The sequence below is a fragment of the Erpetoichthys calabaricus genome, chromosome 7 (assembly GCF_900747795.2).
Source record: "Erpetoichthys calabaricus chromosome 7, fErpCal1.3, whole genome shotgun sequence".
Taxonomy (NCBI): domain Eukaryota; kingdom Metazoa; phylum Chordata; class Cladistia; order Polypteriformes; family Polypteridae; genus Erpetoichthys; species Erpetoichthys calabaricus.
Window position 1 is genome coordinate 99,167,765 of NC_041400.2, and position 18,895 is coordinate 99,186,659.

At 37.8% G+C, this 18,895-nt stretch overlaps 1 protein-coding gene across 1 annotated transcript in view; it reads left to right on the forward strand.

Annotated features, from left to right (window-relative positions):
- Positions 1-5,600: 5,600 nt before the first annotated feature.
- The window catches only part of LOC127528742 (kinectin-like), a 50,311-nt gene continuing 37,016 nt past the window's right edge, over positions 5,601-18,895 (forward strand). The window contains exons 1-5 of the mRNA XM_051929461.1: positions 5,601-5,686; positions 13,180-13,213; positions 13,283-13,339; positions 13,416-13,562; positions 14,427-14,495. Of these exons, the coding sequence (XP_051785421.1) occupies positions 5,601-5,686; positions 13,180-13,213; positions 13,283-13,339; positions 13,416-13,562; positions 14,427-14,495 (393 nt within the window). The remainder of the gene's footprint in view (positions 5,687-13,179; positions 13,214-13,282; positions 13,340-13,415; positions 13,563-14,426; positions 14,496-18,895) is intronic.

Below are 18,895 nucleotides of genomic sequence, written 5' to 3' on the forward strand. Positions count from 1 at the left end.
GTTTAATGTTAAATTTCCGAAAACTATATTTTTGATGTTCCTAGGCCTGATGATCTATGCAAGGGCCAGCTTTGTGGCAATGAATAATAAGTTTGACAGAAAGAGTAGAAGTATAATGACTTGGAATATTGGGAGAATAAATTGATGGAAGTGCAGAATTGAAAGAGTAGATGTGTGCTGTATACAGAAAATGACATTGCACTGAAAATAAAATAAGTACGATTGGACAAGTTGATATAGGAGATGTCTGGACTGTCTCAGGGGAGGTGCTTTTAATGGGTATGACTTAAATGGACATGTTGGAGCCCATGTTGGTGGTTATGAAGGAGTCCATGGGGGCTTTAACTTCAAGGATAGATTTTGATGCTAAGAGGATTATGCTTTGATGAGCCTTGTGCCCTGTGTTGGCTGGGATTTGGCTCCAGCAGACCCCCCGTGACCCTGTGTTTGGATTCAGCGGGTTGGATAATGGATGGATGGATCCAATAGAAATATTTTTGTGCCACACCTTACAGAAGTAGAAAGAAAATATGTTGGTGACATGTAAATCTGGTGGTGTAGGAAAGATGATAGACTATTCATTTGTAAGGTGATACTTGCAAATGTTTAAAAAATTTATTTGATTGAAATAAATATTTTTGTCAGAATTATGAAGAAGTCCAACAGAACTTGTACCAAGGCTCAAGTTTTGGTTGAAAGTAAGGATATGGTAAAAAAAAATATTCTGAAACATTGGTAGTAAGAGAGAGTGAGGGTTAAAAAGCATAAAGTGTTTATGTCAAATGGGAACCTATAAAATTGTTTGGCTGAAAACAACATTGGGTGGGCAAAGGGAAATGACGTGAAATACTGAGGTAGAGATGGCAACTGGGGAAAAGGGTAGATGCCAGAAAGCATGATAGGATAAACAATCAGAAGGTGACAAGGTAGTCTATATTCAAGTGAAGCTTAATGCCAGAAAAGAAGTTTCCAGGAGAGTGAGAATCCAAGAGATGGGAGTTTGAAGGTGAGCTTCAGAATGAGAATAGAAAATGGAATTTGTTCAGGATCACAAGGTTCCTGGCAAAAAGAAATGCAGTATATTGTTGGTGTAAATTGATTGAAAAATACTGAAAGAAACCTTGCAATTCATAGTACAGGGTGAGTCAAAATTATGTTAACACTAATAGTACTGCAGTGTATATACTTGTATACAATTTTTGTGGACAATTTAATTGGCACATATGATACATGTGTTGAACATGATGGCGAACAGGTTGAGACATTCCTGTAAACCATCCATCCATCCATCCATTGTCCCAACCCGCTGAATCCGAACACAGGGTCAAAGGGGGTCTGCTGGAGTCAATCCCAGCCAACACAGGCACAAGGTAGGAACCAATCCTGGGCAGGTGCCAACCCACCGCAGGACACACACAAACACACCACACACCAAGCACACACTAGGGCCAATTTAGAATCGCCATCCACCTAACCTGCATGTCCTTTGGACTGTGGGAGGAAACCGGAGCGCCCTGAGGAAACCCACGCAGACACGGGGAAGAACATGCAAACTCCACGCAGGGAGGACCCGGGAAGCGAACCCAGGTCCCCAGGTCTCCCAACTGCGAGGCAGCAGCGCTACCCACTGCGCCACCGTGCCGCCCTGTAAACCATCTTCCACATATGAAGTATGTTTTGTGAATAAATTGTTTCCGCCATTCAAATGTTAACATAATTTTGACTCGCCCTGTAATAGGACTAAAAATACTTAAAAGAATTACATGGGGAAACTGCTTAATGAGGTGAATGAAAGGGTTGATGATGTTAGAAAAAAACAAAACACCAAGCCGCAGGTTTTCGAAAGAGTATGGTGTAAAAGCGATGAAAAATGTAGAGGTAAAGCAATTTTCTCAACTGGAGTGGTGTGAAAGATGTTTAGTGTATGGGCAGATCCTCCTGGAGCTGAATGGTTGATACACCTGTGCAGTACAATTGTGTGTGAAATAGAATTCTTAAAAATTGGGAAAGTAGTATGCTCATCCAGTAGACAAACAAAACAGTGGTCCATATCCTAGATAATGAAGGTGGCTGAGATAGTACTAGAGAAAAGAATCATGGATCATGTGACAGTACAGTACAGTTTGGATTTGTGCCAGATTAAAGAAAAAACAAATAGATAGAACTTTATTTGTTCCCAGGGGAACATTTGGCAATATGAATTTTGTGGTCAGGGGGACAAATGTGAGACAAATGGAAAGAATCTGCATTATGCATTTGAAGATATGGAAAAGATATTTGATAGGGTGCCATGAGATGTGATTAGGTGGGCTTTAAGAAAGTTAAGTTGTGTGCTAGTAGTGATTGTTGTCTGCCATGGTGCCAGTGGATGAGAAAGCATAAACTGTGGTCAGAACAGCAGTGGGGCATTTTGAAAATTTTGAGGTGAAGGTGAGGCTGCACAAGGAATCGGTTTAGAGACTGTTGCTTTTGGTGATAGTGGTGGAGGTGGTGACCAAAGAATTACATAAATGATTGCCATGAAAGGTACTTTATGATGACACTCTTGTATTGAGGGCATAAAGCAAAATGAAACTGAAGAAGATAATGAAGTAGAAAGCTACTTCAGAAGAAAAACGCTTCAAGGTAACTGCAGGTGAATGTGCTTAGGGCACCACAGAGTTTTACAAATGTAGAAGAAATGTTTTAGTAACAAGTTACAAGTAAGCAACAAAAACCATTTTTACATCTTTTGAGTCATGTATGTTGAAATTCTGTATACTGCATCTTCAAGGTTAGATAGTAATGGAATGATAGATGTTTTGTTTGATGCAAAAAAGGATATTTCTTCATTTGAATATCTTTTTAAGCATTGTCCTCCAACACCAATTTCTGTGTACTTTGAAAATTAAAAAGTATGCTCTTGAGATCACTTAATTTCGTTACTGTAGCAAGTGTAAAATTTTTATTTATTAGGCTATATTGTAGGGCATAATTTTATAGCCTTTGCTGAAGCAATACTCTGTAGATATACATTTTATTTGTGTTGTCTTCATATTAATTTTCTTCATGCTCACAAAAATGTTTTGGAAAGCAAAGTTAAGGTCTAGTTAGATTTGCTTTTATTCAAACCAGAGGAATTGGAAAAATATCTTTCTGAATACTTTTTGTCAATCTTATTTAACTTTTTTTTACTGCATAGTCTATATAATACACATTTTCCAAAATTCTGTGTCCTAAAAGGCATGTGCAATATATCTTTATTTCTTGATTAGTTGTTATTTTGGAACATCACAGAAGAGATACCCACTGTTAACCTATAAAACTGGGTCAATAGAATTCCCTACAATAGATTCAATCTGAAATGTATATGCCATAGATTGTACCATGATATACATCATAATAGTGATCTGTTTTATTTCTATCGTGACATAAATTTTGGGCCATACTGCCTAACCTTACAGCTGGGGTAGACTCAACCCACTTAAAAACATTAACTACTACTAACAGATGCAGTGTTGTGGCTTTTTGGTAATCTCGCATAGTCTAATTTTAAATTCACAGAGGGACGTAGAGGCTTACAATGATCTGATATCTGGCAATGAGTAGTTTTCCCCACACTGTGGTACATACAAGTAGCACATCTTGAGCAATACTATTGAGCTTTAGCTGCAAACTAGAGGTGGGCGGTATGAGCAAAATTCTATATCACGGTATTTTTCTAAATTCTGCCGGTTTCACGGTATTAGACTGTATTTTTTTCCCCATGCATGAGGTGGATGTTAACCACATTTTCCACTGCAATTACTGCAGTAGACTGGCTAGGAATAACCTATTAGACTGTTATGAGAATTGTACATCGTACAAAAAGACATTTTAATGTGCACACAACTATTAATCCACGTTTGCATGGCCCCATAAAGTGATAGTTTTCAAGGGGGTGGCACTAAAGAGAAGGAATCACATTGCATGACAGATGCAGTCAAAATATAGAACCTTTAATTGAACAAATTTTGGAAAAGCTTAAACTATGATTTTGACAACATATTTTCAACCATCCAAAGAGGCATTTTAGACTTAGTAAAATATCCAGAGGTGTTGTCAAAAGTTGGATTGCACTGAACACGTCTTAGAAAAGGAATAAATAGTAAATATTTTTTGTAAACCAACTACACTTTCTGTTAATGTTAACAATCTCTGTCCACTGACATGTTAAAGTGACTTTTTAAAACAATTTTACCATCATTAAACTGCATAATATTTAAACTAATAAATAATAACAATAAAATACATAATAGTATTACTGATTGTTGCACCATTACTTCAAAGCTTCAAGCCCAGGTGCATTACACAGTATTCACCAAATTAAAATAAAATAAAACAAGTGCAATCTTGGTGATGACATCTTACCAACTGTACCATCATTTAGGCAAACTGCATTAATATGGACCTTGCTTCAAGCTAAGCTATATACATAAATAATAAAAACTGCAACTTGCATTTATAATGCTGTTTGTGGTATAGCCCTATGGAAGCGCATTAGGGCCACTGTGAAGAAAAAAAAATATGGACACGGAAGAAAAAAACAAACTATATGTCGAGAATAAATTCGACATGTTGACTATGTCAAGATTAAAGTCGATGTTTCCACTTTATTCTCAGTTTATTTTATAATTAAAGTAGAATGTTGTAAACTAAACTTCATCCTAAAATCAATGTTTAATTTACTAGATTTTCTCAAACCCCGTCACAAGTTAATGCAGCACATCAAATACTTTGTGTTAAGTGTTCCCCGACCCAGTCGTTAATCACTACGCTTCTTAAACTGACTTCCTGCGCACTAAGAGCAGGCGCCTGCAGCAATCACCGCACAGAATCCATTCACTTCATGATATTCCTGCTCTCTACCAAAACCACATGATAATTACCAATCACCACACGATAAACGTCTTTGTGAAATTAAAACTAGTTATTAACTTAGCCGATGGAGTGTTCAGAACTTTAAAAATATCTTCGTTATACATGTTTAATTATGCCATCCATTCAGAGTTGCGCCCATCTCTGAACGAGTCGATAGCATATTTCAGAATGAATACAAGCAAAACATACACTAGCAAGTACAAAAACAAGTACAACTTGGCTTGCAGTATTATCCAGTAGTATAGAAACAGTATTTACACATCTGACCTTTTAAAACTAAAGTATCTCCAGGCGACGGACGTGACTCCTTTTTTTCGGCAAAAGTTCTTCTGTTCATCACATGTTCAACTTTACTTTTAGTTCTGTTTCGGAATGCTCTCTGTCCATTTTCACCGCGCGGCATACCTATGCTACCGCCCACTATTTCGTGGTGTAGCAGTGAAAAAGAGCCCTAGTGCAACAAATCTGTGTTTAGCGGTGTAGCAGTGAAAAAGGTCCCCACTTAAACAGTTTTCCGCTGCGCCACGTTCCGAACATCGTTTAGGCAATTTAAACCGGTGTTGCGGTATAAGAAAAATCCATATCATAAAAAAAATAAAAAACGGTTTTCAGTATGAACCGGTATACTGCCCAGCACTACTGCAAACCCTTAGGCATATTATGTTTGTTCAACAAGCTTTCCCCATTTTGATACATGCGACATGCCATGTGTCAACCGAGCCAGCCCGGAGGTGGAGGAGGAGGGCTCCACCAGTCGGCAATCTGGTAGACACCAGAAGCCCATAAGGTATGTAGTACATCCTGCCTTTTCCTAGGCAGGGGAAGATTCTTGTTAGAATGTTGGAACATCAGAATCGATTAGCAAAGTCCTAGCACGTAGCACAAGTGGTCCATCAACTGAAGAAACTGCAGTACATAGTGGCATCAAACCTCTCAGCGCTCTTAGACACAAGGTCTGCCATAATGTTAATAACTGCTTATAAGCAAGTAAACAGATGTTTGCTGTTCCTTATACAGTGTGTTGTTTGGTTATCATCCCATTCCACTTTTAATGCATAAAGTGAGACTCTGTAAAGATCATTATGTCTTAACATTCACTTAGAATCAAGACTTTGCTTAGACTGCATGAAAAATCTTTAAAAATCAGACAATGTGATTTTCTGGATTTTTTTTTCTCATTTTGTCTCTCATAGTTGAGGTATACCTATGATGAAAATTACAGGCCTCTCTCATCTTTTTAAGTGGGAGAACTTGCACAATTGGTGGCTGACTAAATACTTTTTTGCCCCACTGTATATTAACATACTATTGTTAGACTTGTAAAGTAAAATAACAGATTGTGTGAGATTAAATATTCTGAATGAATTAAAGTATAAAAAGATCAGATCACACAAGAGCTTTATCCAGTAATAAACTGATGTTTTTTATTGTTTTTTTTCTCCTCCTCCTCCCTAATGGCAGTAATTCAAACTCATTTCAGTCTGAAGAAATGAAAGCTCAGATTGTTAATCTGAAGCCGCAACTTCAAACAAAAACTGCTGAGAAACTTAAAGAAAGTGAAATGCGAATTACTTTGGAAAAAAGAGTGTTTGATCTGGAGCAACAGCTGATGGAACGGCAGAAAGAGAAACATGCAGACAAAAATGTTAATTTAAATACCCTTATGAGTGAAGTCTGCCTTAAGGCCTCAGGTTGTTTTTCTGATATGGAAAGTCTGAAAGAATATGCTGATGTTTTTGTTCAAACTGAAGGTGGCGAAAAATTAGTAACCTCTTTGGAAGCTGGATTGCAATTGCATGAAAAGCAAGATAATGGTGATGTTTCACAATGTGAAGTGGTAAGCAGCATTTATGCAGCATTTATAGCTCACTTTCTGTTAATACTTTTCAGTAATAAGCATTTGCAAATGTCTCACTGTCTTTCTACTGAATGTTTATGTGTTTTGAATAAGATGGCTTCGTAATGTGCGGCAAAAAATTCACCTGTCTAAAATATCTGAATTGTGCTGTAATGGGGGATAAACACAAACATTGTTCATCACTCAAAAACTCTATTTCTCTATTTTTTAAATAAACTTTTTATTTGTATTATTCTTCATGCACATTAAAATACAGGCCTCATAAGTTTTCAGTGGGGAGTTGTAATGGGGGGACCAACACCACAAAAACCATGCATTACTCTAAAACAGCTGAGTGGATGTTCATGAACATTTGTTTATATACTGTATTACAGTTAACCTAAGTTAATAGAGTTTATGAAGTTTCAAATGTATCATATAGGGGTTAAGTAGAGGGAACAACACAAAAATGGGTAGTTTTGCCTAGTTTACATGCCATAGCAGTGATTTAATTGTTCAACAAGCCATCTAGTTACCACAGTCAAACAGGAAAAACAGGAGCAAATAGTGTTCATGGTGCTCATGTAATGGGCTAGAATTCAGTATTCTAAAGAAAATGACATTTCTGTGTGTTGTTTAGTGTAATGGGCTATAAACCAGTGCTTTAAAGAAAAGGCAGAATTTCTGGAAAATTCTGTAGAGAAAAGCCAAGCAAAATGACACCTTTTATTGGCTAACTAGAGAAAAGCCAAGCAAAATGACACCTTTTATTGGCTAACTAGAAAGATTACAATATGCAAGCTTTCGAGGCAACTCAGGCCCCTTCTTCAGGCAAGATGTAATACAGAAACTGAAGTTTCCTATGTTTATATACACACTCTAGGACAAGAAACAACATTGGTAAATATTTAAATGAGAGATTTTGTATGTAAAAAATTAATAGATTCATTCAGGCTAGGGTTAATTTAGCAAGAGAGAAAAGAACAATGTATTGTCAAGATCTCTGGATAAGATAACTGTCCAACAAAGTCTTTTGAAGTTTGTAATGAGTTTTTTCAAAACAATGTGGATCTGTAGACAGGTTGTCTGTCATTCTGAGAGATGTAAACAGTCCTCATATCTGGCCATAAAACTCTTGTCTTTATTCAATCCATGTTGTAAAGTATTAAATTTTAGCATGAGTTTAACTTCCCATTCTTTTCTCTCTTGCTGTGTTTTGAAGTTGCCCATAAGCACTGTGACCTTAAAGTCCTTCTCACAGTGTCCATGGCTGTTGAAGTGGGCCGCCACAGGAACATCTGTGTTGCCATGTTTAATGTGGAACCTGTGTAAGTTCATTCTCTGGCGGAGTGTTTGTCCAGTTTCTCCCACATAGAGTGCAGTGTCAGGACATTGCATGCAGAAAATTAGGTAGACTACATTAGATGATCTGCAGGAAAATGATCCCTTGATGTGATGTTCAAGTCGGCAGTGTGGTATAACTATACGGTCTGTATCATAGATGTGGGCACATGTTTTGCATCTTTTCTGTAGGCATGGAGATGTGCCATTTTCTGTTGGTTCACTTAGGGAGCCTCGGACAATTAATTGTTGAAGGTTTGGTGGTTGTCTGTATGCCAGGAGGGGAGGTTCAGGAAATACATTTTTCAGTGTTTGGTCATTGTTTAGTATTGGCTGAAGTTCTTTTATAATTTTTCGAAGTGTTTCAAGATGTGGGTTGTAGGTGACAACAAGGGGGATGCGATCCTTGTTGTCTTTGTTTTTATATTCCAGAAGGTTGTCTCTGGGTATGGCAGTAGCTCTTCTTATTTGAGTGTCTGTTGTTTTCGGGGTGTAACCTTGTTTGATGAAATCTTGTCTGAGCTCCTGCAGTTGTTGATCCCGGTCTGTTGGGTCTGAGCAAATACGATTGTACCGTATTGCTTGGCTGAAAATAATGGAGCGCCTTATATGCTTGGGGTGGAAGCTATCATTTTTCAGGTAGGTCCGTCTGTGTGTCGGTTTGTGAAAAATAGAAGTTACAAGGGTGTTGTCTTTCAGTTGAACGGTGGTGTCAAGGAAGCTGACTTCTGTTTTTGAGTAATTCAGCTTCAGCTTTGTGTTGGGGTGAAAACAATTATATTCATTATGAAAATGGAGGAGGTCCTTTTCACTGGCAGTCCAGATTATGAAGATGTCATCTATGTAACGGAGATACAACATTGGTTTTACGATGCACATTGACATGAAATCTTCCTCCAATTTTGCCATAAAAAGATTTGCATAGTGAGGTGCAAACCGACATCCCATTGCAGTCCCCATTTGTTGTAAGTAGCAATCCTGTCCAAAAGAGAATAGATTATGTGTCAGAGTGAATTTTATCATTTCTATTACTGACTTTGTGGGTAAATCATGTTGTTTGAGGTACATTTCACATGCCAATATGCCATCATCATGGGGGATGTTAGTGTAAAGTGCCTCAACATCCATTGTGGCCAGTAAGGTTCCCTCAGGTAAGGGGCCTAAAGCAGACAGTTTTTTCTTGCCTGAAGAAGGGGCCTGAGTTGCCTCGAAAGCTTGCATATTGTAATCTTTCTAGTTAGCCAATAAAAGGTGTCATTTTGCTTGGCTTTTCTCTACATTCATAATGGCTAACACGGTACAACACCCTAGTACTACATTGGCTAACTAGAAAATTCTGCTACAGGTTATTGTTGATGGCTGTCTACAGGACATAAATATTTACCTGTCTTGCTAAAGAGTCACTTGCTTTGAATAGTCAGACTGCTTTGATTTAGTATCTCATCTACACACAATGTGGGGATACAGAACTGTCTGCTTCCTTTGGAAATTAACAAGTTCTGGAGACATTGGTTTCTAATCCTTCTGCTGATACCAGCATAGGAGAGACATCCCCACCCACAATTACAGCAGCGTAGGTGAGCAGAGAGCTGAGGAGACTTCGTGCCAGCAAAGCAGCGGGCCCAGATGGAGTATCGCCACGACTGCTGAAGGTCTGTGCATCGGAGCTGGGGGGTCCTCTACAGCGCATCTTCAACCTGAGCCTGGAACAGGGGAGAGTCCAGAGGCTTTGGAAAACATCTTGCATCAACCCAGTCCCGAAGGTTTCATGTCCTAGTGAGCTGAATGACTTCCGGCCTGTCGCTCTGACATCACATGTGATGAAGACCATGGAGAGGCTGCTGCTTCACCACCTGAGGCCACAGGTTCAACACGCCCTTGACCCTCTGCAGTTTGCATATCAGGAGAAGGTGGGAGCGGAGGATGCCATTATCTTTATGCTACACCGATCCCTCACCCACTTGGACAGAGGCAGTGGTGCTGTAAGAATAATGTTTCTAGACTTCTCTAGCGCCTTCAACACAATCCAACCTCTGCTCCTTAGGGACAAGCTGACAGAGATGGGAGTAGATTCATACCTGGTGGCATGGATCGTGGACTATCTTAAAGACAGACCTCAGTATGTGCGTCTTGGGAACTGCAGGTCTGACATTGTGGTCAGCAACACAGGAGCGCCACAGGGGACTGTACTTTCTCTGGTCCTGTTCAGCCTATATACATCGGACTTCCAACACAACTCGGAGTCCTGCCATGTGCAAAAGTTCGCTGATGACACTGCTATCGTGGACTGCATCAGGAGTGGGGAGGAGGAGGAGTATAGGGACCTAATCAATGACTTTGTTAAATGGTGCGACTCAAACCACCTACACCTGAACACCAGCAAAACCAAGGAGCTGGTGGTGGATTTTAGGAGGCCCAGACCCCTCATGGACCCCGTGATCATCAGAGGTGACTGTGTACAGATGGTGCAGAACTATAAATATCTGGGAGTGCAGCTGGATGATAAATTAGACTGGACTGCCAATACTGATGCTCTGTGCAAGAAAGGACAGAGCCGGTTATACTTCCTTAGAAGGCTGGCGTCCTTCAACATCTGCAATAAGAAGCTGCAGATGTTCTATCAGACGGTTGTGGCGAGCGCCCTCTTCTACGCGGTGGTGTGCTGGGGAGGCAGCATTAAGAAGAAAGACGCCTCACGCCTGGACAAACTGGTGAGGAAGGCAGGCTCTATTGTTGGCATGGAGCTGGACAGTTTGACATCTGTGGCATAGCGACGGGCGCTCAGCAGGCTCCTATCAATTATGGAGAATCCACTGCATCCACTAAATAGTATCATCTCAAGACAGAAGAGCAGCTTCAGCGACAGACTACTGTCACTGTCCTGCTCCACTGACAGATTGAGGAGATCGTTCCTCCCCCAAACTATGTGACTCTTCAATTCCACCCGGGGGGGGGGGGGGGTAAACGTTAACATTTAACATTATACAAAGTTATTGTCTGTTTTTTACCTGCATTATTATCAGTCTTTAATTTAATATTGTTTATTGTATCAGTATGCTGCTGCTGGAGAATGTGAATTTCCCCTTGGGATTAATAAAGTTATCTATCTATCTATCTATCTATCTATCTATCTATCTATCTATCTATCTATCTGTCTGTCTGTCTGTCTGTCTGTCTGTCTGTCTGTCTGTCTGTCTGTCTGTCTGTCTGTCTGTCTATCTATCTATCTATCTATCTATCTAATCAAGTAGTTTTTGATAGCTGGCCACAATACTATTATTGAACCAAAGTAAATGTGTTTACACTATTTGTTATGCAGAGGAAATTGGCTTGCACCTTTGTTTCACTGATTGTCATGTTGATCTATGCAGAATTTGAAGCATTTATATATTTCTGGGTATACGAGAATAAAAAAAACACAGAAATATGGTCTGGGACTTGTGACTGCTGCCTGCTTCTTTTATACTTTTTCACCATATCGCAACAGTGGCTTGTACCTGGCCCAGGTTCCCCTAGGCCTGAGGTCGGTAACACTCACCTAACACATGGTGTCACTACAATTACAGAATGCAATCTTATACAAAAGAAACACGTTTGACTCTTTAGTTCAAAGAAATTGATTGGGATCATCGGAGGGGTATGTTGACTACGGATGGGGTGCTTGGATTTTGGCCAACAATGACAGAATGGTCAGCATTTAAGAAAACATGCATATTTGCTTTCTTACCTTAAACCATTATACAAATATCCTTTTGCAAAACCTTTGTACTTGAGCAAGTCTGCTCTATGTTCAATGTTTTACAAGCAGTGGTAGATAGAGCTGTGTGTCAATATGTAGTTGTAATATTTGACCGAGAAACAAATGGCTTGTGTGTACATAAAAAGTTTAATTTATTTACCCACACTCTGCATTAAATGAGTGGAGATGGCTTCTTAATTTACTGATCCTGCTATGGTATATATGAATATAATCACTAGATTGTTTTGTACTCCTCATTTCAAACTTAGACAAAACAAATATCAAAAATAGCTATAGAATAGCTCAAGTTAAGTTTATAGCTGCCTGTTAAGCCACAGTTGGTACCTGAAACCAGTTTCCTTTTATCTTCAGCAGTTTGATTACATCTTGCCTGAAGAAGGGTTCTGAGTTGCCTCGAAAGCTTGCATATTGTAATCTTTTTAGTTAGCCAATAAAAGGTGTCATTTTGCTTGGCTTTTCTCTACATTCATAATGGCTAACACGGTACAACACCCTAGTTCTTCAGCAGTTTGAAAACCTGTTATTTCAGATGTTCTGTTATTTACATAGTGGTGTGCCAATATGCTGGTACGTTATTTGTTTGTATCACAGACAGAGTTCTCAAAAGTTTATTTTCTATTATTTATATTGTAGAATTATTCTAGGCTTACCTTTGATTTATAATGTAACCATTTGTTTTTTTTCCTATTGAAAGCCCTATTGTTTAAGATTGAAAGCATGTAGATTTTAAATTTGCATAGTAGAGATATCAAACATACACAGACTTCAGTTTGCAAAGGAGTTTTCACTCATGGTTTGTTTCAAATTCTTTCGAACTCTGGACTGATTCAACCCCACTCTGGTTCATTTAGGTAGATGTGAACAAGCCAGATGACAGTCAACCAGGTCAAAACCCTTTAGAAACAAGTGGTTTCTGTGTGGTTGTTAGTGAAGGATGTGTCTGTGTGTCTTTCTGGTTGCTATATCTCTGTCATTCCAAAGGATGGCACATCACAAAAGTTCTTAGTAATAAAGTACATTGCATTTGTTCTAATTGGTGGTACATCACAAACATCAAGGTTGCTTTTATGAATCTTTTCGCAAATGGCATATACAGTAACAGACACGTATGCACTGCATGCTCTACTGCAACTGTTAACGCTAATGTCTGTGTTGATTATTTAGATTTCAACCCATCTTAGATTGGTAGCACAGCTAGTAATGAGATAAAACCACTTGCACACTGAACAAGCCTAGCACCTGATTCAGAGGCAGAGCCTCCCTTTACCTCCCTGCTACTGTTGTTAAGATCTGGTTTGCAGTCTTTACCACAAATTATTTGAATTTGTCTGCCTCTTTATAGAGGAAGTGACCAAGCCATCCTTATGGCGCTTGATGTGAAACTAGAAGAATTTAGCTTTTCTTTTTCCCCTTCACCCACAGTTTTCTGATTATCTTTTTTATAGTATCGGAAGGATTTCCTTGAAAGTATCAAACTCGGTGAAGCCCTAAAGGATGAAAGGGTAAGAAGTAATAATTTAAATTATTCAATTCTTTGTTTTTTGGTGCCTTGTTTTTCATTTTTTTTCTTCTTTTCAGGATAAAGTACTTTCTAAGCTGAAGATTGTTCGTTCAGAATGCAAAAAGTTAACAAAGGAAAATGAAAATTTGAAGCAAGAAATTGGATTTCTAGAATGTGAGCTTAAGGAAAAAGATGAAATTAACACATTTATTTCTTTAGAACAGGTATTTTTTTTAACATTTTATGTTTCACCACTTTCTTGATATTAATGCAAACACCTCAATTTCACTCTTTAATTTCAGTCTGTTTAATGTAAAATATATTCTTCTGTCAAAGAATAAATCTGACCATTAAGCAGAGTAGATGCTAATGATTAAGGTTGTGTACTAAATAAAGAGCAGCAAATATTATTTAAAATGCTTTCTGAAGGAACAGTTTATAAAGGTAACTATATTAAGACCGATTTGTAATTTGTGGTTTTGGTAGGTGGCATTAAATTACTAGTCTTTGCTCAAAAGCATCCACTGTGAATTCTGCCTTTGTTCCACTAAACAATACTTTTCAGATATGCATTTAGAATATGTTTGAATTTTCAAGTGTGTGGGAAGGTGTAATGATTTGGGGTCTTTATTTACAAAATGGACATTCTACAAGAAACATAAGCATAATTCTGACACTTTCAGGTTTGATTGGGTTTACTGATACTTTTCTGTACTTTTTGTAAGAATTTGTCTTTTTAAATCTACAGAGTGGCTTAAAACATGAAATTGCTTCTTTAAAGGCAGAAACTTATCATGCAGAAGCATTAATCAGTCAATTGAAGGTGAGAATCCTGTACCTATTTAATTTTCTTGTTTTGTTAATTGAGATTGTTTGTGTAAAAAAAACTTGGGAATACAGCATCACTTACATGTTGAGCCTAAGTTAGCCACATTTTGGTAGTTAAATACTACTATAAGTTATAGAGTGCTTATAAAATTTTCTTCCTTGTTATGTCTACTGTCCTTTATTTTCACTATACCTGTATTTATATAATGGATTTTTTTTTGTAAAAACTAATTTCAAATGTATAAATTGTACTTTTTTAGGCTGAACTGGAATACAAGACAAAGCAGCTAAGTCAGCAGGAAGACATGATTTCTGAATTACAGAAATCGGTAAGACTGAAGAAAGCAGGAACTCCTAATGTGTATTTCAAAAACAGCATTTTTCCATATAAACTGCCAAACAATGTTTATAAGCCTAATTTTTAAAAAGTGGTTTATACAGGGAAGTCAGTTTTGTAGAGATGACATAGCAATGCTAGTGAATTGTTAATTTGTTTCTATTTTTTTATTCTTTCCCTTGCCTTTTTTTTCTTGGTAGTAAATTTCTTTACACTGTGCATCGAGGTCTAGAGATACATGATACAGAGATTTCCATAAACTCAAGACACCAACTTTTTTTGTAAACTCTTCATTTCTGAGTCATGAGATATAAATTATTAAAATCTATGACCAGACAGAGATGAAGTCAGTGAAATAGATGTCATTTTTTTAAACAAGAAGTCCAAGAGTTTCTTTGTTGTGTTAATACCTTGGACCTTTTCTGTGTTTTTTGGCAATGAGCGTGATTCATTTCTCCTGTGGTTTACAGGGTTAGGAATCCGTTGTAGCCATGTCACATTCCGTTCCTCTGGCAGGTTTCCACCATTTTTGGTAATCAGAAGTGAATTGATCTTCTCTAGACTCGTCCTAGCGTGATATGGGAACAGCATCATGTGGTCCTATAGTTCCTGCACTTATTAAACGGACTAGACTTCCTTGGAAATTCAGTGTCCTTCATGGGTGTGTCGTTTATGTTGTGATGTCCATTCTCTCCTGGAAAGGGAGGTCGGTCTGCTTTGAGGCAACAGAAGTTCCTTGTCTCTTTCCCTATGCTTTGTCTGTGCTCCCAACTTGATCCTTTTTGAAACCTGTTCCATACTTTTGAAAAATATATAAAATATATGTGTTTGTGAGCTTGTGAACATAAATCAAAAAAAATTGCACAATCAAATAAATGTGACATAGTTAGTAACATTGCAAATTGCAATGGACTACTGATTTTAAGTAATGTTGCTCCAATTTATTTTGTTAGTTCTCTCATGCATTGGGCAGCAATATTTCACTACTGAATAATAAATTTATGTAGTAAATTTCATGTTGTGGACACATCAGATTTTACTTTACTCTTCTGTTTGGGTTGTGTTTTATGGCTTCCTTTATTTTGTAATGTTTGACATTTTACCAGTAATAATCTAAATATCTTACAGTATATAAGCATTTCTATGTTTAGGGTCTTATTTCTCAGTAATTGTCTGCATTAGAAAAAACACATTTGCAAGGAGAATAATTTTCATATGGTGTGGGAAATGCAGGAGAGGTATTCAACTCTCCAAAACTACTTGTTATGTGGGTGCTGAAAGTTGCATGGTCCTTTTTTTCCATTCCTTTAGAAAAGTGGAAAATTTATGTTTGAATTCCTTGTTGAAAGTGACTCAGTGTTGTAAATAAGCACTGAGCAGGGAACAGTTGATGACAAATTGTCACGTAATTCATAAACGTTATCATTGCTGTATCCTTACCAAGAATATACAAAAATATTATTCTTGTTAAATATTCTGTGACGTTTAACCTTCCTTATAAAATTCAACTTCTGCCTTGACATTTAACTTTTCAGGTCATCAATTGCATCACTGTGTTTATCACATTTTGTGTTCCATATTACAATAATGTATGAATTTTTTAGTTACTTTGTAATGGTCTTGCCACTCACACCCCCTTTTCTAACCATTTGTATTAAACAAACACCATATAATTGGACTAGGCTGTTTTGTAATGGATTATTCAACTTTGGTCAGATTTTCACTATTTTTATCAAACCTGTCCTGATATACAAAGATGCTGTTATGAAATAACTGTAGAGGGTTGTTAGATTTACTCTTCCCAAAGGCAAGGACCCAGAATTGAACTGCTGTTTTCCAGTGTCACAGGATGCCAGATGAGGTGGTTTGGGGCTTCTAAAGGGCATGGCAGACTCGGGGACTACCCAGTGGCATGCCAACAATTTGCTGGAAGTGTTTTATTTTTTGGCTAGTCATGAAATGCCTGTGGAGTATTTGGGAACTTTAACTTTTGTGGCTTATTCTTGAAATGTAAGATTCACTCTTTTTTTTAATTTATTTTTTTTTACCAACCACACAAAGTGACTATTATAAAACTATGTAGAAGAGAGTAGAAAATAATGTATTCATTTCTATGTAAAGAAAAAAAAATAAGCCACAGTGTTAAAAAGACAAAAAAAAAAGCTTTTTTTTTTTCTTTTTATCAGTGTCTGGTTATTCACAATTGCCTCTATGGACTCTCACCTAACCAAAAGTAGATTTAAATATTTAAATAGTTGTAAACTTTATTGGCTTCTAATAATCATATTCATTAAATTATGAATTTATATATGTAGAATGCTAAGCAATAGGGTCCAAGGGATTGTAGTAGACCATCCCTTACAAAAGAATATTCCAGCCACAATGACAAGTGAACTATTTTTTAATAGTGATTTTTTTTTTTTTTAATAAGAGAACATCCATCCATCCATCCATTTTCCAACCCGCTGAATCCGAACACAGGGTCACGGGGGTCCGCTGGAGCCAATCCCAGCCAACACAGGGCACAAGGCAGGAAACAATCCTGGGCAGGGTGCCAACCCACTGCAGGACACACACCCACACACACACCAAGCACACACTAGGGCCAATTTAGAATCGCCAATCCACCTAACCTGCATGTCTTTGGACTGTGGGAGGAAACCGGAGCTAATAAGAGAACAGTTTCATAATAATAAGTAAATACTGTTTAGAAAGGATGAAATAAGAAAAGCATTTGTGTAATCAGTGTTTTTGTACATTTTAATTTCTATAGCAAATATTGTATTCATGCAAACTCATACTACACATGAATACATGAATATCTACTTGACGAGGTAGGTTGCACGTTAACTTAATAGTTGAGATTAGGCATTTACTCGTGTGTGACTAGTATGTAGTTACTAGTTACGAGCAGGTACCAATTTAGTGCTGGGCGGTATACCGGTTCATACCGAAAACCGTTTTTTATTTTTGTTATGATATGGATTTTTCTTATACCGCAACACTGGTTTAAATTGCCTAAACGACGTTCGGAACGTGGCGCAGCAGGAAACTGTTCGAGTGGGGACCTTTTTCACTGTTACACCGCTAAACACAGAGGTGTTGCTTGGGGGCTCTTTTTCACTGCTACACCGCTAAATAGGTAGTGGTAGTGTAGGTAATGCGTGGTGAAAATGGACAGAGAACATTCTGAAACTGAAGCTGTAGCTGACGATAAAGTTGAACATGATGACACAGAAGAACTTTTGCCGAAAAAAAAAAGGAGTCACGTCCGTTGCCTGGAGATACTTTGGTTTTAAAAAGGTCGGATGTGGACCATTATGTTCAAATGTGTAAATACTGTTTCTATACTACTGCATAATGCTGCAAGCCAAGTTGTACTCGTCTTATTTGTTTTCAATACAGTGTAATGTACCTGGGTACTGTGTAATAGTGTGACAACATGTTGACTTTATTCTCGACATTTCCACTTTAATCTCGATGCTTATGATGAGAATAAAGTCAACGTGTTCAATTTATTCTCGTAATTTGTCATTAAAGTAGAACATCGTAAACTAAACTTCATCGTAAAATGAATATTTAATTTACTAGATTTTCTCAAACCCCGTCATAAGTTATATAGCACATTAAATGCTTTGTGTTAAGTGTTCCCAGAGCCATGTTAAATCGGTACATGCTTCTTAAACTGACTTCCTCTGTACTGAGGAGTCGCCCGCAGCGATCGCCGCACAGAATACATTCACTTCATGATATTCCTGCTCTCTGAACATTTAGAATGTTAAGATAAATACTTGATATAATTTTCATGATGAAATGCATTAAAGCATGTATTAATTATGTGGGGGCAGGGCGGCGTGGATGTTGCACTGCTGCCTCACAGCAAGGGTGTCTCGGGTATACCCTGCCTTGCATTTGCATGTTTTTCTGGTGGGTTTACTTGGCGCTTCAGTTTCCTTTCAAAGTCATGTAGGATGTGGGGTTTTGTTATGCTATATTGACCCTGCTAGTGTATGTTTTGCTCGTATTCACCCTGCGATGTGCTGGCGATTCATTCAGGGATGGGTGCAACCCTGAATGAGTGGCATAATTAAACATGTATAACGAAGATATTTTTAAATTTCTGAGCACTCCATGGGCTAAGTTTATAACTAGTTTTAATTTCACAAAGACGTTTATCGTGTGGTGATTGGTTATTTGGATAAAGAAAAAGGAAGGATAGGAACTGGGGTTTTGGGACAGCACGCATGCAATAAAGAAAGCCCGCTCAGAAGAACATCCATTGAATTCTGTGCGTGTCTTCGACCACCAGATCACAAACCCAACATTTACACAATATTTAAGTTAAACCTGTGCGATACCCATTCATACATCCAGTTTTTTGGAGCCTTGTCA